Genomic DNA, 27,909 nt, shown 5'->3' with positions numbered 1-27,909 from the left:
ATTTAGCGCGCTCGCCGCGGCCCCGGAGCCGGGGGACGTCTGTCCGAGCGGTGCAGCGGCTGCGGCCTCGGGCGACTCCGGCAGCCGGCGCGGGGCGCGCGGGGCGGGGAGCGCAGGGCAGGCGGCGGGGGCGGGGAGCCCCCACCCCCGGGGCGCAGGGGGCGGGCGTGCGGGCACACGCGGCGCGGCGAGGCTCCGGCACCCGCGGAGCCGCCCACTTCTCAGCGGTGGGCCCCGACGGCCGGAGCTTGGATGCGGCGGCGCCCGCCGAGCCGGGGCGGACGCGCGGCGGCCCGGGCCGGGAAGACGCGCCGGGAGCCCCGGCACGGCGGCGGCCGCAGCAGGATGGCTGAGGTAAGCGTGGCGGCGCTCTCCGCGGGCGCGGGGCGACCCGAGGCGACGCTCGGAGGTGGCGGGGGACGAGGGACCCCAGGCTGGAGCGGGGCAGTGGTGGAGAGGCCCTCGAAGGCCACCTGCGCGGGGACTCCAGGGACCGTCGTCCTCGGCTCGGAGCGCCCCGGAGTAGCGGGACGGCCAGCACCCCAAGACTTCCCCGCCAGGACGGCTGGGACTCTTTGGACCAGCGACACTTGTACCCCGTTTTTTGTCCCCCCACCCCCACCCCCACCATCTCCCGCGCGCTTTTACTCCAAAATGAACAGGACAGCCTCTCTTTTCCTTGTTTCCGCCTTGATTGCGTCTCTCCGGGGAACTAAGTGTGCGGTAACTTTCTGGCAGTCCTAAGTGAGGAGTGTTATGGAGATGGGCAAGTGGCAATGAGGGCATGAATTTTTTTTCCTTAATTTATAACTTCCTTACCCCCGCACGTTGACATCCGGCAGGCCGGGTCCCGATTGCTTGGCGGGAACGGGGCGGATTTTGTCAGCGCCACCGCTGCCCTTGGGACAGTTAGGCGTGGCGGGAGCACTTGGAGCAGGCTGAGGGCGCCCGGGTCCCTGCCGCAAAGCTCCTGACCCCAGCCGCCTCCCGCCGCCTGGAAGTGACTGACCTGCAAGCGACGGGAAGTGAGCTGGGGCTGCCGAGCCAGGTGTTTGCCTGGAAAGCGCCCGAGCCGGCTGGGGCCCCCTCCTGTCCTCCCTCGCGGTGCCCTCGGGTCTCCGAAAAGTCTCAACTTGCGGACCCTGGCGAGCGCTGCGCGCCCGTCTGGGGAGCGCCGGGTGGCTTCCATGTCGCGAGCCTGACTGCCAGTGGCGGAGCTAAGGGGTCACCCGGGGCGGGCGGAAGGAGCGGTCGCGGGGTCCCCCGACCCGGTAACCCCGAGCGAGAGGACCCCTGAGCCCGGCCGGTTCAACAACCCACCCTACACCCCCCTCCCCCGCCCCGTTCCTACCACCCCGGCTTTTGCCTAAGCTGCTAAGGATTTGTCAGCCAGATGTGACAAGATTGTGGAGAGGCGAGTGCAGGAGGAGATCTGATATTAATCAGCGCATAGCTCGGAGCCAAACTTTCTCAACTGCGGTGTAGAAACATGTTCTTCTCATTTAAGGCATCTCCTTGTGGCTGCGGGGCTGCCACCGGTGGCCGTTTGACAGTTAAATGGAATGCCAGCCAGCAGCCCCTAATTGTGGGCGTCGCGGGGGGAGGCGAGCAGACGCTAGTGTCCCCGGGTTTTATGGCCGCGCTCACCGCAGCTCTCTGAAATGGGGACCAGATTCCTGGTCGCAGCCAGGCCTCTGCTGTTAACACTTAAGGGGCCTACAAGGGGCCCCGCTGGTGTCCTGGGAATCCCTGTCAGCGGAGGGGTGTGTGTGTGTGTGTGAAAACATGTGTTCCTGCACGAGACCCCGCGGCAGATGTCGCCACAAGTTTTTACCAGTGTATTCTCATCAAAGCCGCAAGATTTTTAACTTGACAGGGAGTGGATTTTAAAAAGGGTATTTGGCCCATCTTTTTTGTCTCTACCTTTCCCTCGCTTGTTCCTCGTTTTAATTTGCTGTTAGATTTTATACGTTCCTTCCCTAAGATTTTGTAGACTCTAGGTGTTGCCGAGAGCTGTGTTTGTGCGTTGAAACTTTTGTTCACAGCTTTCTCACTTGTCCCCTCCCGAAGCCGTTAAGTAAGCATCATGAAATCCTCATTAAAAATGCATGCACCCAAATACAATGTTTGTAGGTCTTAGAAAAGAACATTTCTGTACTTCAATTTGTTACAAGTGCTGGATTTGATTTTTGCTTGAAACTAGGTGTGAAAAGCTCTCTGCCCCTTTGGCTATGGTGAACATGGATAAATAACTTTATTCTTTTTGGCATGCTCTGAGTGAAAAAGAAACAGGTATGAGTCACTGGATATCTCGTCTACTAAGTTTGCTAACCTTCGCTTCACTGAGAATGTACTACTATTTTCATTCAGCTGTTGGTCAAACATATTCCTGTTGTAGTTAAATGCTGAGTGAGAAGAGGTGGTGAAATCTTCACTTAGCACACATACTGCGTGCGCTTTGGAACTCATAATTATGTTCAGACATCCGTGCAACTCAATTTGGATTCTCATCTGTACGGATGAAGTCCATTCAGACTAGTGAGAACTTGGTGATCAGCCCGCCTTTGGTTGGATTTGTTAAGTGGCAGTTGACAGCCACCAGGATGGGAAATGGTGGTCTGTTGGCTGCTGTTAAAATGCACCTTGGAAGTATTAACCAATGTGGAGTCATGGCCTTGGAAGCCTAGGGTTTACACAGCGAGGTGTTTCCTTCTATTGAATTACCTTTCCTTTGCAAGGGCTAGACCCGCATCCGGAGCCTGTTCCCACATTTGAGAACATCAGCTTCGAAGCACACTCCAACCAGCGGCTCAGATCAGTTGGCCCCAAGTGCAAATAGTAACTGTCTCTTAAGCACATAGTTGTCACTTACAAATGTCTACAGATGAATATACGCAGGGGAGGATTTTATCGTTGAAGTTCTTCAATAAAATTTAACTGCAGCCTGTTGGGTAGAGTGAGGGGGAGAGGGATCTTCTAGCTTTCCTGTGTGGCTCTAGAAGTTAGTCTGAGGGTAGCCATTAAGAGTTGCCAGTAGACAGCCTTTCCCATCTTAGTGGCTGTGCGTCGCCATTTAACAGTTCCAGCCTACTCCTTGCAGGAAGAGCACACTGCTTCCCAGGCTGGATTTTTCTCCTCCACAGCTGGCAGAAGAGATGTTGTGTGATCTGACTGATTTTGTCAGAAGCAGCCTGTTTTAGAGCAGGAAGGGGCCCCAGACGAGGTCAGATCTCACACCAATGTGCCCCTCGTCTTTTCTGATATCCTGGATACATTAGGAAGTAGGATCCTTTTTATCATTGCCTTGTTCCAAGTGTTCTGCAGAGCTTGCTTTACTGGGTTTATTTATTTGTGATGCGATCTCTGGAAGATGTTAAAAAGATAACAGAAGGAGCATCTGGAAAGGAGGGGAATTTTGCTTTTTTTCTTTTAAATTGGGTTCCACCTGAAAACCTTCTTCTGCTTATCTTCTTGTCCTTTGAAGTCCTTTTATCTAATTCTGGAAATTCCAGGATTCTAGCATGGCACCCTCCCTCTGCACATGTGTAGCCGAAGGGTGGAATCGACAGCAGGCCTGCCTGTCCAGGGTCCAGGCGCAGCGAGCAGGCTGTGGCTGCTCCTGTGCACCCATGGGCTCAGATCGCTGAAGTACCTGCGTGGGGGGTGGGGAGGGATGATCATTTGGCTAATGTGAAGTCAAAGAAAATAAAATGTTGTGAAGGCCAAGTTCAGACAGACCTGTGTGCAGGGGACCTGGTTGTCTCAGATAAAGTCTGATTCCTGCCCCTTACTTGTTTGTTCATGTTGTTGTTGGTTGGACTTTTTTCTTCCTACAGGTTAGTTGTGTATCCCTTTCACATAATGCAACAAATATCAAAATTAATTTCCAGTCCTGCACATGCTTCAGCAGCCTGGCGCATATTCTTGCCCTCTGATTCTTGCATTATTCATTTTGAAGGTAACGTTCTTACAGTGTCAGCTGCAACATTGCGTGAAAACATGAAGCTGAATTTTAAGCAGGGAGATCAGGATGTCGTCATGAACGAAGATTTTCTGTTTTGAAAACTTAAGTTTTCAGAATCTTGTTCTCGTGAACTCTCTTAAAGAAACCTTTATGGAGTTTTACCTAGTGAAGTGTTGCTGGTTTGGGGCTTTATTTTGCATCGGATGCCAAGTGGCTTTGTTGTGTGACTGGCCACCCTAGTAAAATCGTTCTGGAGTGAAGTGTCTGGTTGGTTCTCTTTCCTGTTCCCCAGTCTGATTCAGCCCTGTACAAAGATCCTAAGCATGCAGCTACAGTTACACTGGGCTTTGTACTGCAGGTGTTTGAAAATTACCTCTGCATTCTTCAAAATTTAGCTTAGAAATTTAAAAAAAAATCTTGTCCACATCATGTATATTTCTGTATGGTTTAATTTTTTTCCAAGATGAAATGTTTCGTTTCTAAGGTAATATTTGCATGTCTTTCTACTATTTTTCGTGTTTCCAGCCTTCTGAACTAATAATTTAAGAAAAACACAGATGTTAAACTATTTTGGCATAGAGTTTATACTTTGATTTATAGACATCAAAAGAACAAGTATGTTGCCCCATCACCCTCTTTGAACTCAGCGGCTAGGGAACTCTGCGAATGTGTCACGCCTGCTTTCTGCTCCCAGGTAGACAGCCCAACATCTGTCACCTGAAGGGGCTTTCCCTGCCACCTGCGCTTCTCTCTGCTGGACCGCTCTGCATAGCCTGCCGTGTGTGGTTGCCAGCCTCTCCTTTCATCCCCACGTAAACAGTGAGCTACTAGATTCTGTCAGTGCTTCATCATTCATAAATCGCAAGTGCCAGCTGCCTGCTCTCTGAGGCCCCCTGCCACGTCCCCTTTGGACTGTGAACTGGAATGAAGTGTCCCCCCATTGTTCAGAACCCTAAGGGTCCCATGAACTCCAGTCCCCCACCCAGCAGCACCATTTAAGGTTAACTGTTACTGCTGTGCTCCTGGGCCTAACGGTGTGCTAAGCTTTCCTCTCCGCCCAGGCCCGCGGTATTTCCTGCACACCCTTATGACAGTGGGCCTGCGTACAGCTTCTGTGCAATATCGTTCTGTCTCTGTCCTCTCCTTCAAATTATGGGGGAAGTACAAATTATAGTATAAAAATTTTTCTGGCCACGTAGAATTATGTAATAAGTTTGATGATAATATGTGCTTGGGGTCCCCACACTTAGCAGCAACATTGGACCAGTCGTTTGGTTTTATTCCCTGTCCAGTCTCTGCACTGTTACCAACACAAAATTACTTTGAGACAAATCCTAGTTATCATCTAATTCATTCAGAGGTGTTTTAATATGTAGCTGTAAAATATAGGAAGGCGCTTTTTAAAATAAAGAGTAGCACACCATAGGGCACCTGAAGGTTAATAACCCAAGCATATCATGTCAGTGTTCAAATTTACTTGATTGTCTCTTCAGCTTTATGTTACAACATGTTGATTTGCCCAGATCACATTGCTTTTAAGCCACAGGTTTATGCTTTATTTTTTTCCTTGCAGCTGATCTTTTGGAAAGTAGAGTCGTGTGTTTGTCCTGTAGCACGTTCCCCAGCCTGGATGTTGGTGGCTTCCTTGTGGGATCATTTAAATATTCCTTTGTTCCCTGCACAGAATAGTTTCTTAAATTAGGATTGATCAGAGCCTTAATCTGGTTCATACTTGAACTTTTAAAAGATTTTGTGTTATTTATCTGGAAAACAGAGCAATAGAAAAATAGGGGGAGGGGGAGAGAGAGCACACTTTAATCTGGTTTGCTTCCCAAATGGCTGCCTGGAGCAGGGCCCTGGGCCAGGCCAGAGCCAAGAAGCTGAAACTCCATCAGGTGTGTGCATGAGTGGCATGGACCCCAATCCTTAGGTCCTGTCTGCTGCCTCCCAGCAACAGCGTTAGCAGGGATCTGAACTGGAAGCTGAGCAGATCCAATGTCAGATGATGGCATCACAGCGGCAGCTTAATGGGCTGGGTCCTAAGGCCAGGCCCAAGTTTGAACGTTTTTGGCAAGAGCAGTTAATGTATGGTTCCCTTCCATCCCAGAGGCAAATTACTTTGTTATCTTTTTCAGGAGTTGTAAGATGGTAATATTCTTCATTTGTTCGATTCCTGCTCAGAAATATTCCTTGTGTCATCCATGATTTGATTATTCTGAAATGACAGATTGTGTATGAGAAAGGATACCTGCTTGATTCTTTTCCTTTATTTACCAGTTTTCAAAATAAGAGTTGGTTCCCTAGCAGGCTCTAAAGGTGAATTTTGTAGTTGGTTCAGTTTCTTTTCCTATTGTTAAATTTTAAAAATGTATATATTAGCGATCACACATTGGCTTTCCATCTGCCAGCAGAGTCCTCAGCAGCTCTCAGCAACCCAGCCAAAGCTGGACCTGGGCACTCAATCTGAGTCTCCCACATGGGTGATAGAGACCCCATTACTGACACCATCACTGGTGTCTCCCAGGATTGAGGAGTCAGAGCTGGGACTTGAACCCAGGCACTCTGATGGGGAAAGCAGGCATTCAAACTGGCATCCTAACTGCTTAGGCCAGACACACACCTGTGTTCTCCTTTGGAGTAGATTTGAAATTTTAACATCATCTATGGCTATGCCATAGGCTTATTTCTTAGTTTTTGTTTGTTAGTTTGTTTTTAGATTTATTTATTTGAAAGAATTACAGAGCGAGAGAGATCTTCTATCCACTGGTTCACTCCCCAAATGGCTACAACAGCCTGGGCTGAACCAGGCTAGAGTCAGGAGCTTCTGAGTCTCCCACATGGGTATAGGGGCCATCTCTGGCTGCTCTTCCCACACGATTAGTAGGGCACTAGATTCAGAGTGGAGCAGCTGGCACTCCCAGACAGTGGCTTTACCCACTATGCCACAATGCTAACCCCTCAAGTTCTCTTTGCTTTTCTTGACCAACCCAATTATTAGGCCTGTTCTTCCCAATGATGAGGCTTGGTGCCGCCCACCCTCCCTGCAGAGGTCTCAAATTGTTGGTTTTCTTCCCATCTGTAAGGATCCCCCATGGTTACCAACACAGGACAGATGATTAAACAACGAAGAGAACACAGTTCTTTGCATAACTGGTTATGCTTTTGGTAAGCTCTGAATGGGGGAAGGTGAAGCTGTCTCAAGCATTTGTGTGTTTCCCTCTGTACTTCCAGCCACAGATACACTTGCACACAGAGAAGCAGTGTGGGAAGGTGTCATTTCTTTCCACTTGTTCTTTTTGTCCATCTGTCACTTGGCACTGCCGTGGCTGGAAGTCTGGATGTACCTTTATGGGTCTGCAAACTGCGAGAAATACAGTGGAACACAGAAGAATAAAACGTGAAAGAAGTTGGTAGAAAAATGAGGAGGGAAGATGGGGAACAAAAAGCATCCAGTTCTATTAAGAAAACTTAGAAATTCAGAATGTGTGTGTGAGGAGCAGTGGAGTAGAGAACCCAGGGTGTGAATGATGCGGCTTCCTGAACCAGGGAGTGTGGTGACTTTTCAAAAGTGATGGTCCTTTGATTTCCAGCTGATTATAGCCTTGAACTTCACAGGTAAGAGAGGACCACAGTTCCTGAGCTTAGACCCGTAATCTCTACTCATGAGCTGACTTCCACGGGAATACTTGGTGGCACCCTCCACCACAGTCATCGGTGTGCCCCCAGGAGCTACACTGGACTGCTGGTTAAAGAGCAGCTGGTTAACAATGCCCACCCTTAGGACTGGATCTCAGGCTTGCCTCAGGGCCACAAAATAGCCTCTAAACTCCAGCTATCATGTTTGTGTTCCGAGGAGGGGCAGAACAAAGGGAGAAAGACAAACGGATCTCGGCTGAGTCACCTGTCGGCTATGAGAAGCTTCCTCTGGTGCTCCAAGCAGCACCTTCTCTATACCATTGGTCAGTACTTAGCCACCTGACCGCCAGGGACATTAGTGTTATCCCACCAAGACAGATCAAAGAACCCTGGGCACCTGTGATCAGCAAACACTGTTATTGATTCAGTCTAGTCCTGCTTATGAGCGGTTGAGCAGCTGTCAGGCCCAGCACTCGCTGGGAAGTGTTGCTTTGGGAGTTTCAGTTGTTGGTATTACCTCCTTCCGAAATGATTCCAAATGTGGACCAACTTGGAGGATCCTTCCCAATGTCTTTTTGGTGGTTTTGTCTATGCAGAGTCAGACCCAGAGCCCAGAGTTACCTAAGAACCTACTTTTTGCAGGCATGGTGCAGTGATAGTCTCACTGGGCCAGCAGATCTCTTCGGTGACCTCCTTCGTGTGGTTCACAGGCCTCTGAGGAGGCAGGAGCAGGTGTCCAACCCATTTTATGGACTGCAGTGCTGAGGCGTGGAGCTGGTTTGTGGGACTCAGCTGGAAGCAACACACAGGTGGAGGCCAATCTTGGGTTTTATTGTGTGTCAGTGAAAGGCACCCGATGAAGGGAGGTGCAAAGGTAGACCAGGCAACCCAGCTGTGCAGCCAGAGGTGTCTTTCTAATGAGTGGATTGTATTCATCTCTTATTTTAATTTTTTAAGGTCTATTTGTTGATTTGAAGGGCAGAGAGGGAGATCTTTCATTTGCTAGTTTATTCTCCAAATGTTAGCAGTGGCCCCAGCTGGGCCAGACCAAAGTCAGAAGCTAGGAACTCACTCCAAGTGTCCAGCGTGGGTATTAGGGACCCGGATACTTGCGCAGTCAGTGGATGCTTCCAAGGGTTCATTAGGAGGAAACTGGATCAAAAACAGAAGAGACTGGATTCAGATTCGAGGTGCGGTTCCTAAATAGCTTAACTCACTCATCCACGGTGTCTTGTCTTCCCTACATGGGTTTTGTTTTGTTTTTGTTTTATTTTCTTGATTTCTTTTTTCTTTTTCCCAGCATGGTCTAGATCACCTCTCTAAATCCATTTTCGAACTATTAACCCCACCATTCCTATCAAGCTGACTTGCACCAAAATAAACTTTTATCTTTCATTTTTCACAAACATTTAAGGGTACTCTGCTATGATGGTGCAGAACTCTGAAAGCTGTTGTGTTCAGCTAAGCCATGCACATGGGGCAGACATTGTAGTTCAGCATCGCAGGTAAAGCTACCACTTAGGGCACCAGTGGGATGGGGTCTCCTCTCTGCTGGAGATGCAGCTTTCTGCTCATGTTCACCCTGGGAAGCAGGAGATTGTGGCTCAAGTACCTCACTGCCCACGTGGAAGACCTAGATTGAGTGGCAGGCTCTAGTCTGGCCCAGCCCTGGCCCTAGTGACATTTGGGGAGGGAACCAGTGGTGCACGGCTGTACATGTGTGTTGCTCTGCCCTTCAAATCAATAAGCCTTAAACCATACATGTGACTAGTTATCCCCAAACATTGATATTTCAAAACAGAACTCATCCCTAGCATCCAGATTTGAGACTACCCTCATAGCCAGTGAGCTCCTCAGCCTTCTTACCTATAAACTGGGGATAATGACATCTCACCTCTCTGGTTGATTGTGAGAAAGAAAATTACCCATGTCCCCTGCCTAATATAATGTCTCACACAGCAAATGCCCATGTAGCTCGCCTGCTGTGTGACCTGGGGCAAGTTACAGAGATTCCAAAGACCAAAGCTTCCATGAGGTTAATTCCCTCCTCACAGTAATGTTGGAGGATTAAGGAGGAGCTCTGGTTACTTCCATGTGAACATGACCGTGTCAGAGGGCAGGAGCTGAAAGGGTGGCTCATTCCCAGGGTCTCTCAGCACTGGTCAGTGAAACTTTCTATGATGGAAATGTTCTCTGTCTAAGCTGTCCAGGATGGTGGCCGCTACCCTCGTGTGGCTCCCGAGCACTGGGAATGTGACCAGTGAGCTGAATCTTTAATTTTATTCAATTTTAATTATGTTAAAATAGTCACCTGTGGCTAGTGACTACAGACTAAGTAACAGGAGCCTACCATGCTACCTGGCTGGGGTCTGTAGTTCAACTCTGCCTCAGCCAGGTCACAGATGACTCCCCTCCAAGAGCCAGCACTGAATCAACCTAAGCATCTTCTCTTTTCCCACCCTGCTTCTGTATAGTCCCGCAAGAATATCCCCCTGAATTTAGCTTCATTGACGTGGAAGTATCTGCAGGTACTTGTGGATGTTAACGGCTTTTACTCTTGAGCTCAGTAATGCACGTCCTCTCAGGGACCTGTGCTGTCTGGTGCTGGGTGTTGGTGCGTCCACCCACTGGGACCCTGGGCCAGCCCACTGCCAGGAATTCACATCAACATCTCTTCATCTTCTGGCAGTAGAAGGGTGTCTGAGAAGCAGAGTCCTTAGAAACTTGAAGCCTAGGTTGTGGCCTTCTGTCCCAAGACTGCAAGTTACCAAATCATCCATTACATATTAGGTGTGTCAGTAGTTTTCAGATGAATGACTGACAAAAACACATCCGAATTTTGAATGTTGACTTTTACTGCATCAACATGACTAATAATAGCTCCGGAAATAGTCTGATTATGATGAGTGCATAAAAAGCAATAATCATGTCTTGATGAGCCCAGAATGTTATAAACATCTGCTTTATGTTTCTGAAGAATGAAGCAAGTATTAAGATTTCAAAGGAAAGGATATACATTTTAAGGGTTTTCCATTGTGACTTACATGAGTACTTTTTGTCATTAGGATTTGGGGGCTTGATTTCATTTTAGAAGTTTTAATAGAAGTTTAATATTTAGAAGTTTAATATTTAGAAGTTTAGATATTGATGCTAGGATTTTATTACATTGTGACATTTTGAGATGGGTAGAAAAAGCCAAGAGTCTTGACATTGGAGATTTTCTTTAGCTCATAAATAATTCCTCCAAGATTTATTTTCAGAGATGTTTAATGATATTTATTAAGTCTTGCTCAAGTGGGTTCATGTAGAACCACGCGAATGCTTATACCTTGTAATTTTAGATTAAATTCTTTTAAATTCTGTAGCCAAACTAGAAGCTGTTAAAATGTGAACGATCTAGGTTGGACAGTGGTCACAACTTGGGGAGAGGGCTGTAGCTGGCACCTGGGTGGGCGAAGCCCAGAGATGCTACCAGGCGTCCTACAGTGATCAGGAGAGCCCCCACCACAGAGTTACCTAAACCACAGTATCAGTAGTGCCAAAGCCGAGACATCTTGAGTCAAGCAGTGAAAGATGCAGAAAACAAGGCTCTGTCCTCAGCCATAAAGCGTGCCTGGAACTGTTCCCTGTGTGATGGCATGACTGTGCCACACCTGATCCAGCCACCTGCTGGGTCCTTAGAGTTAACAGGACCCGTTAACTCAGGGAGTAGAGGAGGCATGTGTGTTCCAAGTCCATTTTTCTCTCTCTCACTCCCTCTCTCGCGCTCTCGCTCTGTGTGTGTGTGTGTGTGTGTGTGTGTGTGTGTGTGTGTGTGTGTGTGTTTGGTTAAGAAAGATCTTAAGGGAAACTTCTCCCTTTTGGAAAAGTTTTCTTTGAAACAGTTGTAGCTATAGTATCTGGATCATGAAATATTCCAGAGGTTTGGTATAAGTGTGTTGATAACTTTGCATGATTGATTCAGGTGTGAGCTGCTGTGCAGAGAATGGTAGACAACATGCTGGACAGCGTGACAGCTGTGCTACAAACGAAGCTAAGGATGCCTTTCAGGGTGTATGTTCTGACAGAGTAACATGAACTAAAGCTTCACTTTTATCCTTTGACTTCCATCTAGGGAAAGCTGTATATAAATGGATGAGGTATAGATGTGCATGTTACTGTATTTAATACATTTGTATACATACATACAAATAGAAACTCTGTAACCAAAAAAAGTAAACTATCTCTAGCGTGAGGATAGTGTTTCTCAATCTTTGTATTTTCCTAATTGTGTTTACCAAATAGTAACACAGCTTGTGCTGTAGATTTGGAGGGGGGGCAGGGGGCTGTACTTTATGCCAGAAGCAACAATACATCTTGACACCCCTTCCCCAAGTCCCTTTCAGTCCTTTGGGGATGCTGTCCCTTGGGAAGGTGTAGGCACTATTCCAGTTAAACAGTATTGTGATCTCATGAAGCTCTGTGTGAGGTGTCATGTGACCTTGCAAAGAACAGAATCGTTTCTCTCCTGCGCTTGCAGTTTTTCAGCAGCCTCTTTCTCACACGGGGATTCGAGAGTATGATCGCTGTGTGCGACCCACCTTGGTGATGAACAGCTCACTTCCCTTACCTGAGACTGCCTAGCAAGAAGGTGGAAAACTTGGAACCTTCCTATGTTGCCTTTGGGAATGTGAAATGGTGGCAGCTGCTTCAGGTCAACTATTGCTCAAGTTAAATATAGGGTTGCTGTGTGACTTCTAAGATCAAACCCAAGAGAAATAAAGATACATTCTACTGTAAACTTGTATAGAAGGTTCTTTGGGGAGGATAATGAGAATGTTATAAAATTAGGTGGTAATTAAGGGTTCCTTAGTACTTCAGTAGAAGTATTAAAATTTCATTTTTTTTAGTATTTTTATTTGTTTGCAAGGCAGAGTCACATAGAGAGAGACATGCTCCATCCACTGATTGCATCCCTGAATGACTACAATAGCCCAGGCCAGGCCAGGCTAACGCTGAGGAGCCCAGAACTCCATCCAGGCTGCCCATGAAGGTTTGCAAGGGCCCAAGCACTTGCACCATCTTCCGCTCGTTTCTCAGGTGCTTTAGTAGGAAGCTGGTTCAGAAGTGGAGCAGCCACAGCTCAAACCTGCACTCAGATGGGATGCCGGTGTCTCAGGAGGTCACATCACACACTAAGCCAGAAAGAGGCTTCACTAAAAAGAATTTAATTGCATGCTTGAATTGAGCAGACTTAGGATATGTACATTACATCTAAATAACACTATTTTAAAAAAAAAAAAGGTGGGAATAAATAAACACTTGTCTTTCCCAGTGGCACTCTCCTTCTGTGCCTTCTTCCCCACCCGCGGGTAGCGCCCACTCTCTGCCTGTGTGGAGGATCCTGTCCTTGTATGTTACATATACTCCTGCACTATGTGACTGTCTGTACCTGGCTCCCTTCACCCTGTGTTGCCAAGTCCAGCTGTGTAGTAGCGTTTGCCAGTATTTTGTTCCCTTGTGTCAGCATCCTAGTCCGTGGTGTGGATACTGTAGGTGTGCCGCGTCCTGTGAGTCTCTCCATTGTGCAGGAAACATCAGAGCTGTTGCCGCTTGCGCTCACGGGTAACGCTGCTAGGAACGTTTCTGTGGATGTGTTTTCATTTCTCACGTACATACCTGGGAATGAATTTCCGGATCAGGCGGCAACTTGACATTTGGCTTCTTGAAGAACTTCCAAACTGTTTTTTTCAAAGTGACCGTACCACTGTAGAATCTCACTCACAAATGATTTTTAAGTAAGCACAACTTGTGTGCTCCTTAAAGTGACTTTTCCCGAATCCTCAGCCAGGTTCTTCTTTTCCTGGGTCCCAGACAAGGCCACCCTGTCCCTGGGGGCATACCTGGGCCGTCAGCCTTTTTTCATTCCTCAGACCTTCACTCCCAAGATTGTCTGTAATCATGCAAATCTCAGGAACCTTGCCAGCAGGTCTACTTGGAGGGCTGGTGTCTCTGATGATTGGCAGTTCCCTCAGACCTCTATCTACTTTTTCAATAACTCACATTTAAACATCTACTTGACACTCTGTCCTTACACCTAAAACTTTGTTGAACATTTCCATCTCTGTTTTATGTTTGAGTTATACAAGGGTACTTCAGAAAGTTTGGGAAAACTGGGATGAAGACAGTTTATTTGGGTACCAAAAAATAGTCTGTGTATATAGGTGGGTTCTTTTCAAAAGTTCATGAAAATGCATGTCAGGAAATGACACACATGGACTTCAAAGCCTCGCATCAGAATCAGCTTAGCTTTCATTCTGTCCCACGTGAGATGTTGGAAGCACCCTCATATTTTTGTGTGCCCATACCCTGACACCAAACAGGACACTAGGACATGCAGTCAGGTCTTTGTAGCAGCTGGGCTTGTAGCCTGTGCCTGCCTGACAGCCACACGGTGCAGCAAGGGCAGTCGGGGAATCATCTTCAGTATCCTCCTCCGTGACACTGGTGAAAACTAGGTTTTCAGTCCCTGCCACACCCCAGGTGTGGGAAGGATAACAAAGTCCACACGTGAATTACACGGAACTCAGGCTGTCTCCCCACTTTGGCTTGCTACAAGATGCTTCTGTACGCACCTGTCAAGATTGTGGTTCTGATGGGTATAGAACCTACATCTTTTCTGTACTCTTAAAAGCAGAGGGCCCAGCATGGTAGCCTAGCAGGTATAGTCCTCGCCTTGCATGCACTGGGATCCCATACGGGCATCGGTTCTAATCCCGGCAGCCCCACTTCCCATTCAGCTCCCTGCCTGTGGCCTGAGAAAGCAGTTGAGGACGGCCCAAGGCCTTGGGACCCTGCACCCTCTTGGGATACCCGGAAGAGGCTCCTGGCTTTGGATTGGCACAGCTCCAGCCACTTCGAGAGTGAAGCAATGGATGGAAAAACTTTCTGTCTTTATCTCCTTCTCTCTGTATATCTGACTTTCCAATAAAAATAAATAAATCTTAAAAAAAAATTAGAGCAGAGGCATTCCATCCAACCTGTTATCTTTTCCAGTAAGAAGCCCCAGTGTCTGTAGCCCATTCCCCATGCGAACTATCTAAGCCATGTGTCCACATGCCCTGGGCATTGGGCCAGGGCACACTGCACAGCTCTGGGCCTGGCTCAGCACACATGCGCTGCTCCATGCATACTGCCGGATGGAGGAATGTGTCTTGTTTGCGGAGACAGTGTGTGTTCCACACCTGACTTACACGCCTTGCACACCTGTGTTCTCTTTTGCAGGCTATCGGCTGTACTCTGAACTGCAGCTGCCAGAGTTTCAAACCCGGGAAAATAAACCACCGGCAGTGTGAGCAGTGCAGACATGGATGGGTGGCCCACGGTAATTTTATTCTCCCTATACGTCTCTCACTCAGGAACTGATCTGATATCTAAGAATGCCAACTAGCAAGTTTCTAGTATGTGCCAGGAGACTGGCTAAGGCTTCCGTTTGTTGTTTAACAACTCTTCAGATGAGGTGTCCTGTGGGCCGCATTCAAAAGATGTAAAAACTGGTGCTCGAATGCTGTTGTCCCACAGTGATGGAAGCGCTCTGTGCTGTCTGTGTCAGTGGCCGCCAACCCAGGGTTGACAGATGAAACTGAGAATGCCTCATTATAAATCTGAATTTCAGATGCACTGCAGATATTTTTTGGCCTACTGAAGCCCCAGTGAGTATTTGTAGTATACGTGTATTCCACTGGTTTGGGTTTTTTTTTTTAATCTAAGATTTATACTTGAATTTAACTGAGGATCTGTTGATTTCTCAAATTCAACACCTACATTAAGCCACCTGTGGCTTCTGAGCCCTTGAAATATAATTAGTGTGACTGAAAAGTTGAATTTCTAATTTTGCTTAATAATTTTCTTTTAGTACAAATTTAAGTCCCTGTATATGTCTAGTCCCTATATAATTTGGACTTGGCTGCTGGGGTGGTTTGTCAATCCCTGCAACTGGAATACAAAAGATAAGTACCCCAGCCCAGACGTGTCTGATTCCCAAATCCATGTTCTTCAACCCCCACCCCCCGAGACTCTGACCTTCCCCATTGACCATCCTCTTCAACATGAACCTGCCACCTCTGTTTTCCTGTGACTGTTTTGCTCCCAGGGATGCCACAGAAAAAGGAGAAAAGTCCCAAGCCCATCAGTTGTCATTTACAAGTTCTTGGGAATAATTTGAAGCCTAATAGTGTTTAAGGCCCTTGGTCACGTCTGTGTTTGTGGGTCTTTGCCCCCAGTAGAACAGAAAACTAGCGTTGGTTCTGATGTCATTTCTTTATAGTGACTCTCACTCTCAAAAATGAGATCTTGACAAAATGCTCGTCTGTTCCCATTTTCAGCTCTGAGCAAGCTGAGGATCCCTCCTGTGTATCCGACAAGCCAGGTGGAGATTGTTCAGTCCAACGTCGTGTTTGATATTAGCAGCCTGATGCTCTATGGGACTCAGGCCATCCCAGTTCGCCTGAAAATCCTGCTGGACCGGCTCTTCAGTGTGTTGAAGCAAGATGAGGTCCTTCAGATCCTCCATGCCTTGGACTGGACCCTGCAGGACTACATCCGGGGATACGTGCTGCAGGTACACAGTAACCATGGCCACTGTTCTCCTGTGTCCTCCAAACCCATGTGGCCAATATAGCTCAGTTGGCTGAAAGTCTTTGGTGGTCATCCTTTCCTTGAATCCTTTCTGTAATAATTTATGCTCTCAGGGCAGTCCTGAGCTTTCCCCCAAAATATCAGTGAAACTTCACAATGTGGGAGCATTCCTCCGGAGGCAAGAATCCACGTATGAATTTTGGAAAGTTAACTTTTACCAAATGTTAACTTTTTACCAAGACCGTATCTTTGCATTGCATTTCCCATGAACTTTATTTTTAAAAATTTTTTTAAAGATTTTTATTACAAAGTCAGATTTACAGAAAGGAGAGACAGAGAGAGGGATCTTCCATCTGCTGGATCATTCCCCAAGTGGCCACAACAGCCACAACTGAGCCAGTTCGAAGTCAGGAGCCTCCGCCAGGTCTCCCACACAGGTGCAGAATCCCAAGGCTTTGGGCCGTCCTCAGCTGCTTTCCCAGGCCACAAGCAGGGAGCTGGAAAGGAAGCAGGGCTGCCGGGACATGAGCTGGCACCCATATGGGATCCTGGTGCATGCCAGGCGAGGACTTTAGCTACTAGGCTACTGCACTGGCCTATCCCGTGGGCTTTTTAAAGTGCCCTGGCCATCTGTGATGTGAATCTTGACGAAGCCACCTCTTCTACCACACCTTCCTGTTCTTCAGAGCTCCCAGCCATCCCACTGCTGGTCTTTCTTGTCAGATTCCTGTGTCCACGCACTTGCTCACTCTCTCCCTTGGTCTCTCGTGGTGGCCTGCTCTGTTCTCCAGTGTTCTATGATGGTCAGCTCTTCTGTCTTTATCTTACAGTCGTTGATCTCTTCCTAGGTGATGGTGTGGCCACAGGCCTCATAACCAAAGACCCATGAAGGTATTTTTAAAAGTAAGATAACATATTTCCTGGAAGGACTTGTGTCACTCACTTGAAATTGGAAATAGTGAAAGCATTTTCTTTCCTCCTGCCAGCACAACCAGAAAACATCCGCTAACCTTAGCGAACATTTCAATGAGAGGAATGAATATGATTTCCAGGATTCGCATAGATTTCAGTTTCACTCAAGTGAGCCATCTTATTAAAACAAACATCTTATTTTTTTTTAAAGATTTATTTATTTTATTACAGCCAGATATACAGAGAGGAGGAGAGACAGAGAGGAAGATCTTCCGTCCAATGATTCACTCCCCAAGTGAGCCGCAACGGGCCGATGCGTGCCGATCCGAAGCCGGGAACCTGGAACCTCTTCCGGGTCTCCCACGCGGGTGCAGGGTCCCAATGCCTTGGGCCGTCCTCGACTGCTTTCCCAGGCCACAAGCAGGGAGCTGGATGGGAAGTGGAGCTGCCGGGATTAGAACCGGCGTCCATATGGGCTCCCGGGGCTTTCAAGGCGAGGACTTTAGCCGCTAGGCCACGCCACCGGGCCCAAAACAAACATCTTATTAAAACCACCAACCAGGTATTCCTCGAGTAACCTGCTAAGTATTTTAGTCTTATTTTCCAGTTGAAAACTCAGAGACTCCCAGAGCTTCAAAATCCTGCTAAAAGTCATTTGAACTCACTTCCACTTAAGCATAAAACCCATACTGTTTTCTAGAATCACGTTTGTTCACCTCCATGCAGGACCCCCAGCAGACTAGAGGCAACCATTTATGTAGAGTAGCATTATGATCTTACATAATGACACAGATCAATATTTAATGATCCTAATAATCTTGCTTTCTAGTGTTAGGATTAAAAATATAGAATCAATTACCTTGAACCTCTGGAGCATGAAAAATTGATGATGCTACATCCCTCATCATCTTCAAAACTCTTCCATGCACTGTGAAAAATCTCAGTAGGCCATCAAATACATGTTCTGTGATAAAATATTTATTGTAGTTTTGGGAAAAGTTAGGCCTTCCTTAGAGTTTGAAAGATCTCCAACACTCCAGTGTAATTACAGCTCTGCTCTGTGAACGCGGGCAATAGATCAATACAGGTTCATCTCTTTTCTGATGTTAGTTCCTTGGGAACATTATTAACCTTGCAGAAAACAAATGCTTGATCTATATCTAGGCCTAATTGCTCCATCTATACTTTTTGATAAAGAAGATGCTGTTGTTAACTATTATCCAGATGATACCTATTTTTAAGTTTACTGGGAGAAAAATTATCGTGCCTAATGAAAGATAAACCAGTTCATTGGAAATAAGATGAAAATGATCACCAAGCTCCCCTAGCTTCAGCTTGAGTTGTAACATTTTATTTCTTCCCTCTAAACCATCTACAGTTTAGGTTTCACTCAAAGACTGGCCCAGCAGAGCTAAGCCAGCAGTGGCTGAACTGCCTGAGCCCCATTCTCATCCAGGTGGGGGTACCTTTGTCTGAGGAATACAGAGGGGTCCCCTGAGCTTGATGACGGTCCCACCCCCCAGGGCTACTTTCCTTAGAAAAGTCAAGAGAGCTAAACAGATCACCTAGGTGTTTTTTTTTTTCTTTATATGAAGAGAAGATTTCATAGGTGCCGTTCTGACATGCTAACCGTACCTCCCTACTTCCCACTCTCACACACCTGCCATAGGATGCCTCGGGAAAGGTGTTGGATCACTGGAGCATCATGACCAGCGAGGAGGAGGTGGCTACCCTGCAGCAGTTCCTTCGCTTCGGTGAGACCAAGTCCATAGTGGAGCTCATGGCCATTCAAGAGAAGGAGGAGCAGTCGGTGGTGCTGCCGCCTGCGCCCGCCGACCTCAGAGCCTTCATCGAGAGCTGTGGCCACAGGAGCTCGGGCCTGCCCGCCGCTGTGGACAGAGGAAATCCTGGCGGCATCCACCCCTTTGAGAGCCTCATCAGCAACATGACCTTCATGCTGCCTTTCCAGTTCTTCAACCCCCTGCCTCCCGCGCTGATAGGGTCGCTGCCCGAACAGTACATGCTGGAGCAGGCTCAGGACCAAAGCCAAGACCCCAAACCCGAAATCCATGGGCCCTTCGCCAACAGCAGCTACTTAACTTCCAGCCCCCCGCCGTTTCAGATCGAAAAAGAACAGTGTGTGACCTGTCCCGACGACATGACCAAAAAGGAAGACTGTGCCCACTTAAGTGACTCCAGCTCCTACAGCCTCGTCGCCAAGCTGGAAAGGACACAGCTGTCACCCGAGGCCAAAGTGAAGCCCGAGAGGAACAGCCTGGGCACCAAGAAGGGCCGGGTGTTCTGCACGGCATGCGAGAAGACCTTCTACGATAAGGGCACCCTCAAGATCCACTACAACGCCGTGCACCTCAAGATCAAGCACAAGTGTACCATCGAAGGCTGCAACATGGTGTTCAGCTCCCTGAGGAGCCGGAACCGCCACAGTGCCAACCCCAACCCTCGGCTGCACATGCCCATGAACAGGAATAACCGGGACAAGGATCTCCGCAACAGCCTGAACCTGGCCGGCCCTGAGAACTACAAGCACCCAGCCTTCACTGTGGTGCCTCCAGACTGCAGGCCCCTCCCGGGCTACCCGGGATCTGGGGAGGATCCCAAAAGCCAGCCAGCCTTCCCGGGCATCGGGCAGAATGGTGTGCTGTTTCCCAACCTGAAGACAGTGCAGCCGGTCCTGCCTTTCTACCGTAGCCCAGCCACCCCCGCTGAGCTGGCCAACACGCCCGGGATGCTCCCTTCTCTCCCGCTACTCTCCTCTTCGATCCCAGAAGAGCTGGTTTCTCAAGAAATGTCATTCGACGCTCTACCCAAAAAAAAATCCCGCAAGTCCAGCATGCCCATCAAAATAGAGAAGGAAGCTGTGGACATAGCTGAGGACAGGAGGAACACGCTTAGCTCCGATGAAGACACACCCCTGCAGGTGGTCAGCGAAGATGAGCCCGAGGCCTGCAGCCCTGGCTCCGACAGGGCCCCTGAGGAGCAGCACATGCAGGCAGGAAGTTTAGGGCAACCACTTCCTGAAGGAGACCGGCCCTGCCACCTCGAAGCCATGATCGAATGCGATCGAGCCATCAGCCGAACCCCTGAACAAGCCACACACAGCTCAGAGAGGGAGAGCGAGCAGAAGCCCACACTGACCATGTTACCCACCAGGGAGGTCCAGGACAGTGGTCGTGAACATCACTTCCCACCAGGCATGGAGCCCCGGCTCCCTTTCCCCGTGGACTACATGGAACTTCAGCAGCACTTGCTAGCCGGAGGACTCTTCAACGCTCTGTCCAGCAGGGGACTGCCTTTCCCCTGTCTCGAAGAGTCTAAAGAACTGGAACGCGTGGGTCAGCACGCATTGGCCAGGCCAAAGGAGGAAAGTCGCTTCCAGTGTGACATCTGCAAGAAGGCCTTTAAAAACGCTTGCAGTGTGAAACTGCACTACAAGAACACGCACACCAAGGAAACGCACACGTGCACGGTGGAGGGCTGCAGCGCCACCTTCCCCTCGCGGAGGAGCAGGGACAGGTAAGGCATCTGCTCGGAGCATTCCTCCAGCCACGGCTTGAGGGTTTAACAGGCGCCGGCCGGGATCAGCCGCAGGCTTGTTTAGAACATAGGCATGTGCGCCCTACCCCTGGCATTCCTGCTTGAGCGGGTCTGCAAGGAGGCCCCGGGCTGGGGGTGGGGGCTTGCATCTCACACACAGAGCTGGGAGGGAGGGAGGAGAGATGCTGAAATGGCTGCCCTGGGACCCACAGGGTGTGTGGATTGCCATAGTTCCCCTTCGATGGATTTTTCACAGAAACCAAAGCGCATTCACCTGCAAAACCTGATGTGAAATAATGGAAGCTATTTTTTTTTTAAATATCCCTTTGTGTGGATTTTTGCCTAGATTCAGTCCACAACATTAGGGGATTTATGATAGGAACACTGATGTGACAGTTCAGTCTACGTAGCATTCTGCTCTTTGGAAGTCTGAGGAATCCTGAATTCAGACACACAGCTGGCCCCCGGGCAGGGGGTGGCAGGGGCTGCATAATGAATTGTGAACTAGGTCTCACGTCAGCAACCTGGGCAGCTGTTTTTGAACTGGGGCAGGGGGGTGGAGCAGATAAAAAGCTTTGTGAGTCATCACTACGTTTCCCCAAATTTGTCTGCTTTTGGGAAACATTTTCTCTGTTTCCCAGTTATCCAGCTAACATGTGCAAAGGAAAATAACAACCTGGTTGAGGATTTTTTTTTCCAAAATACTAAGTTACTGAAGAAGAAAGGCAATTGGCAGGTTGTTTGAGGGGCTGTGAGGTGTAGTTGAAAGATGCTAGGTTTCTGATCTCTCTCTCTCTCTCTCTCTCTCTCTGCCCTTCTCTCCCTCCCTCCCTCCCTCCCTCCTAAGATAGTGGAACGCTATGTTCACTCAAACAAGCCGGACGGGCAGGGGTTCAGCACTACCCGCTCTCTGAACCCCAGCTGTAACGCCTGGCCTCGTTAGGAGGGTGAAAATGTACCAGTGTACCAACTCCCACACACATTCCTGGAGAGGGCTCCTGAAGAGCACCCTCATTGTCTTCAGCAGAGGCAAGAGCAGGAAGATAGGAGTGAAAATTCCTGTTGCTAGGATGTTAAATCACTGGGGTATCCTAATTAGTGAGTCAGCCCTCCTCCTTGGCCCTCCTGGAGAAGGGGGGTTTGTTCATGAATGAACTGTTGTTACAAACCAGAGGGAGTCATATCAGATTATCCTTGACATTTGGGGTACTGTTCTAGGCTCCACTGTCTGCTTGGTTAGAAGGCATATGTCTGATACTCCTTTGTCATTTTTATCATTATCTAATACCTTCTTAAACTGTTCTGACCCACCTGTAGATACTGTAAGCCCCTACCACCACAACCACCAAAGAAAACGGTCTTTTATTCTAAGTTAGAACTATAACTTCCAGTACTCTACAACTCGGATAGCATTTACTTAGAATCTGTGATAATGATGATATTTCCAAGGACAGACATTTAGCCTAGAAGTAAGACAGTGGTCGGAAAACCTGCATCCCATTCTGAGAACTGGGGTTGCATCTTCAATTCTGGCTTCCGCCTCCAACTTCCTGCTCAATGCAGACGTGAAAGGCATTTGGGTTCCTGCTAGCCATGTGGGAGACCTGGGTTGAGTTCCTCGCTCCTGGATGTCACGCCCTGGCTGTTGCAGACATTTGAAGACTGGAAGACGAGATGGGCACCTTGACTGTTTTATTCATTCCCACGCTTCCCCCTGTCTCCTCCCTTCCCCACCCCCATCCACCACTATGCCTTACGCAGATAAATATTATTGAATATAAATATTATTAAAAGGATAAAGTGATACCATTTTAACTAGGACTTTGGGGCCAGCCCCAGGCCTGGCAGCATTTCTCTGAGCTAAAGGTGAAAATCATGTTGCTGCCGGGTGACTCATTTCTGCTCTGTGCCGCCGCTGCTGCTGCCAACCAAAGTTACAAGGCCCGCCAGGGAGGGGTTGGGATCGCACCATGGTTGTTTATTTAACAGGAACCTTGTGAGGGTACACAAGGCCTGCCCTCAAAAGCCTTCAGTGCCATAGGGGAAACGGACCAGGAAACAGAAGATTACAGCTCAGTGTGCAGACACTTGGGGCAGAGTTGGTGTTGAGAAGAGCTGCTAGCAAGCGTGTGTCTAGGAGCATAATTCTGATCGTGTCCAGAAAAAAGACCTGTACAGGACTGTAAGAAGTTGAATAGTACATTTTATATGTTTTGTGCAATATGGGGTTGTGTAGACTGCCGCGGGGGCAGCCCAACCATACTCATTGAGCAGTTGGGCTTCCTGGAAGAAGAAGGCAGATCAAGGCCTACAGCTCTTCGCCCTCCTGGACTCACGGACAGCTCCCCCACCCCCGTTTACAAACAGTACAGACTCAGAAGAGCTTTTCTCTGTTTGGGTTATGTCAACCAATATTTCCCACATTAGAGAAGAAACATAAAAAGTAATGTTCTATCACTTAGAATAACAATAGAAATAGTACAGACTAACAAACTTTTTTGGCTAAAAAAAATAAGTACATTTTCCAAAGAAAAAATGTAGTACGCTAAGAACCTTTTTACGCATCTCTGTGAAGTCTGGCTTAGCAGAAGCCAGCTGGGCTGTCCCGTCCACCTCTGCGTTCTGCCCATTGCAGTGTCACGTCAGAGAGCCTCCGGACCACGCCACTGTACTCAGAGTAAAAGTGGGAAATACACATGGCGTCATTATGAATATTTCATTGTGGTATCATCATGAAATTCTCTTAGAAGGGTCTGGGACTACCGGGGACACTCAGGGCAACACCTTGAGAACCGTGGATGTCAACCGGTCAGAACTGGGAGACGCCAAGGGAAAGGGTGGCAGAGACCAAAGGGGAGAAATCGAGAGGCGTGAGGAGTGGACACAGGATTGGCAAAGTCCTGGGAACACAGCACCCAGTGTGGGATCCAGAGAGCATTTGTGTTTGTGGTGTTTACTGGTTTCAGGGGAAAGGGTAGCAGAGGAAGTAGCAGGGCTAAGAACTAACCATCCTCTGCTTGAGAGGAGGTGAAGTATCCCCCCTCCCCCATGAGCGCTCGGTATCTGTGGGATACTTCAGAGTATGGCAGGAGGGATGGAGGTTTCCTTTGTTGTACAAGGCTCCAGTGACTGTGTATGTCTGACTTTTTTTTTTACCTCTTTGAGGGTGCTGGAACCTATGTGTCAATTTCGCATCTGTTTTTCTACTGACACACACCAGCCCCTTCCATCCAGAGCCCTGACCGTAATCACAGGGCAGGGAGTTGGAGCCCAGAAGAGCGGCTTGCAAAAGTGGGTGATCTGGAAATGTAATGCTGATTATGTACCCCGCCCCCCCCAAAAAAAACATGTTAAGGAGATAAAGTGAGTAGTCTATTTTACACCTTTTAAGAAATAAGCCTCCCCCATACACATGTCTTTAGAGATTTGGAAGAGAAGATCCAAGTCTTTGACTGGTTGTCTTTCCCAGCCTGACCCAGGCTCACAGTTTGGTCCGTGGCAGGAAAGTTACGGTCTCTGTTTAGGATCATTCTCCTATGAACTTTAAGATTGTACCCCCTCAGGAAGGGATAGTTTTGCCTGTCAGAAGTTAGCAGGGAATCTTGGAGCAAGAACAACTTGGATTTACAAATTACATCAGAATGATAACGTGCAGAAAAGGCGAGTTTTGTCGTGGTTGTTCATGACCTGCCCATCAAAGGTAATCATTGGGTAGAAGATGGGTGGTGTGATCACACTGCTGCACTTGCAAAACTTCTGTCTGGCACAGAGTGAGTTGCTGCACATACGCCCTGAACCACGCAGTTAGCTCTGCAAGCACCGGCTCCGGCCAGTCGTACTTGCACTCACACCTGTAGCATGTATGTAAGTACTCTAGAACAATAGACATGCAGTGTAAGCCATATAGGAAAAAAATGTTTAAAGGTGGATTGATTGGAAAGAGTGTCAAAGAAAGAGATCCTCTATTCAGTAGTTCTTTCCCTAGCTGGCCACAGTAGGGAGACCTGGGCCAGGCCGCAGCCAGGAGCCTGTAGCCGCATCTGGGGGCTGTCATGTGGGTGGTAAGGACCCAAGCAGCCTACACTTCCTTCCCAAGCACATTAGCAGGAAGCTGGATCTGACGCAGAGTAGCTAGGACTCAAATAAGGCTCCTATGTGGGATTCAGGTGTTCTGAGCAGAGTTAACGCTTGCACCATAACAAGTGCCCTCCCCAAATTTTAGTATTGTAATAGCCACCAAAAAAAGGAAGACAAAGAAATGGATAGGGTAAGTTTTGAAAGCATTTAGTTTAATATATCCAAAAAAGTATTTCAGCCTCTGGCCTTGGCCATATTTCAGGTGCTCAATAGAGCAGTAAGGCTGCTGGCTGTCATTGGGAAATACAGCTCTAGAAAATGTTTCCTGGTTGCATCCAAGTCAGGTCCTCTGGGATCTCCTGGTTCCAGCACCCCAGTTAAACTGGCCTAGTAGGATTAGTCTAGTCACTTCTCTTTAGACAAGGTATAGAAAGGTAACACATTGGTTGGTTTGTGGAAACTGAAGAGCCATATATTCTCATGTCCAGGCTGATCACTTTCCTGCCGAGTGTCAACTTCCTACAAAGAGTGACCAGTGGGGGGCCAGCATACACAACATTACATCCCACAGGGGACTAACCCTACACCGTCACTTCTCCCATGTCGTGGTTTTCTCCCCGTGTGTGCCACTTCCCTCTACTGAGAGTGACGTCTATCCAGAAGAGCAGCCGGACTCCTTGCTAACCATCTTTTGCCTCTCGCAGACACAGTTCCAACCTAAGCCTCCACCAGAAAGCCCTGGACCCTGAAGCCGTGGAGGGCCCCGAAGACCACTTCCGAGCAGCGTACCTTCTGAAAGACGTGGCCAAGGAAGTTTATCAGGATGTAGCCCTGGCCCAGCAGGCCTCTCCGACGTCCGTCATCTTCAAGGGAGCGGGTCGGATGAGCAGCCTGGTCTACCCAATCCCCCAGGTCCACGAGGCCAACCTGGAGGGCTATGGCGCCGGCCCCCTAAGCGAGGGCACCGTCCTGGACTTAAGCACTACCTCCAGCATGAAGTCTGAGAGCAGCAGTCATTCTTCCTGGGACTCGGAAGGGGCGAGCGAGGAGGGCCCCGCTCTCCTGATGGACAGCGATGGCCACTGTGACGGGCCTGGCCTCGTCCCCGGAGAGGAGGAGTACCCCATCTGTGTCCTGCTGGAAAAGGCCGACCAGAGCCTTGCCAGCCTGCCTCCCGGCCTGCCCATCACCTGTCACCTCTGCCAAAAGACATACAGTAACAAAGGGACCTTCAGGGCCCACTACAAAACCGTGCACCTCCGCCAACTCCACAAGTGTAAGGTGCCGGGCTGCAACACCATGTTCTCATCTGTCCGCAGCCGGAACAGGCACAGCCAGAATCCCAACCTGCACAAAAGCCTGTCCTCCTCTCCCACTCACCTCCAGTGAGGAGACAGAGGCAGACCAAGCTGGCTCAGAGAGCCCGTGGTCGTGATGCAGGAATCAGGAGAGTCCAAAGAAACATTTCTGACTGTTGAATGCCATCCGGGACAAACTGGGCAGGTCCTCCACAGGGTGAGAGGAGGGTAAGACTCCATGGGAAGCTGCCACCAGGGGGCAGCCCTGCCCATTCTTCTTGTTGCTTAGGCAGAGAGGTTGCTCACTGACAGGAAGGAAACTCTCAGAAACACTTTCCCCCCCTCTCCTCCAGATTTGTTTACACGTTTTCTAAGAGAGCTCCAGGCTGCAGAGCCACGCTGGGGAGTGAGGGGCCCAGGACCTGGGAGCAGCTGCCAGTGTGGCTTGCAGTGTTCAGGGTCAAATTAAGGGTTCCAGAGAAGATAGCAGTAAACACAGGCAAGACAGCAGTCCCGAAGATCCCATTTTTCAGTTGCCTCGTCTGCTGAGTCTGAAATCCAGACTGGAGTCTGGGTAAACGACTTCCTAAGACCACCCCTTGGCTTAGAGTAGGTAGGTAATCGGGGCCTCCTTACCCCCACCCTCCGGAGGCCTTGCGTGTCCTTCCCGGGAGTTCTCAGAGGAGGAAGAGATTGACCACTGACATGTTCCTTATCCACGATTGATCTGTAACACTCATTCAAGCTAGAAGTACCTCAGGCACTTAAACATAGTGGTATCCAGTTTAACTTAAAGTGACTCAATCCTATTTAATTTGTATTTGTCATGTGAGTATCTGGTATGTCACCTCCGATCTCTGTTGAGAAGGTGACAACTTAGACTTCAGAATCACTGCCCACTTTGACTCAGTGGACCTGGAAGTCAGCTCGTCTGGATCATGCCCTGTGGAGTGAGTGAGAGCCAGAGCCGGCCAGGGCCACTAGAGCTTTCCACCAAAGCAGTTGTCTGCGGGAATGCGATTCTGACGGCCCTGGCCGTGTGTCTTGTCAGCGTCACTGGACCCCTTAGCCCCCGTTAGGATGAACTTGGGATTTACTCAGTAGAAAGCCTAGGACATTATCACCATACTGTATGTCTTTAATATTTAACTTATTCTGAAATATATTCCACACCGTTATGTACGTCATCTCCTGGACTTTGGCGTTCAGCCTTCTAAACGCCTGCATAGGTTAAAGGAAAAAAAAAGTTGATTTTCTGTTCGGTGTTCAAGTTAATCATCTTTTTAACTCCATGGTTGATTTAAGTCATTAAAAGAAAGTCTTAAATTGAAGAGGATAACAGTACTACTCCTGTGGCCTAAAACGTGCGGAGAGCCAAAACTGTTACTGATTATTTCAGGGCTTTTTTTTTTCAAATCAATGTGACAACTTAAAATTTATCTCTACTTAAAATAAGATGTATCTTTCAGCTGTTTTGTTACCCAGCTGTTGAATAACCCAGTTTCTTCAAGAGTGGAAAAATTTGTATACAAATGTTTTCTATGACTTAATAAATATATATGGCACATCTTTTGTTTAAAAAGGCAAATGCTTGTGAAGACATTTTTATCATCAGTTGTGTGCGTGTGTAACTGGCAGAGCCAACAACTCAGGGACAGCAGGTACACGAGGGGTAGTAGTAGATGCTGCCACATGAGGACAGAAACTGTGGAAAAAGTCTCTAGTTGGAAAAGAAACGAAGCTGTCACTTCGTGGGGAAGAGGAGCTAAGTACATCTTTGTTCAAGGAAAGCATGAAGTGGAGTGATTTTTTTTTTAAATACGATGCAAAGATGTAAGTGTTGATAACCAA

At 48.3% G+C, this 27,909-nt stretch overlaps 1 protein-coding gene across 1 annotated transcript; it reads left to right on the top strand.

The window, feature by feature from the left end:
* Positions 1 to 176: 176 nt before the first annotated feature.
* Positions 177 to 26,550, top strand: BNC1 (basonuclin zinc finger protein 1). The gene is made up of 5 exons (XM_058665311.1): positions 177 to 354; positions 14,864 to 14,963; positions 15,964 to 16,199; positions 18,798 to 20,662; positions 25,465 to 26,550. Exons 1-5 carry the CDS (start codon positions 253 to 255, stop codon positions 26,147 to 26,149), a joined length of 2,988 nt encoding a protein of 995 aa, XP_058521294.1. The 5' UTR covers positions 177 to 252; the 3' UTR covers positions 26,150 to 26,550.
* Positions 26,551 to 27,909: the final 1,359 nt, after the last annotated feature.

This window comes from Ochotona princeps, chromosome 6, assembly GCF_030435755.1.
Source record: "Ochotona princeps isolate mOchPri1 chromosome 6, mOchPri1.hap1, whole genome shotgun sequence".
NCBI classification, from domain to species: domain Eukaryota; kingdom Metazoa; phylum Chordata; class Mammalia; order Lagomorpha; family Ochotonidae; genus Ochotona; species Ochotona princeps.
Note: the sequence above shows the minus strand (reverse complement) of the source record. Positions and strands in the feature narration are given on the sequence as shown.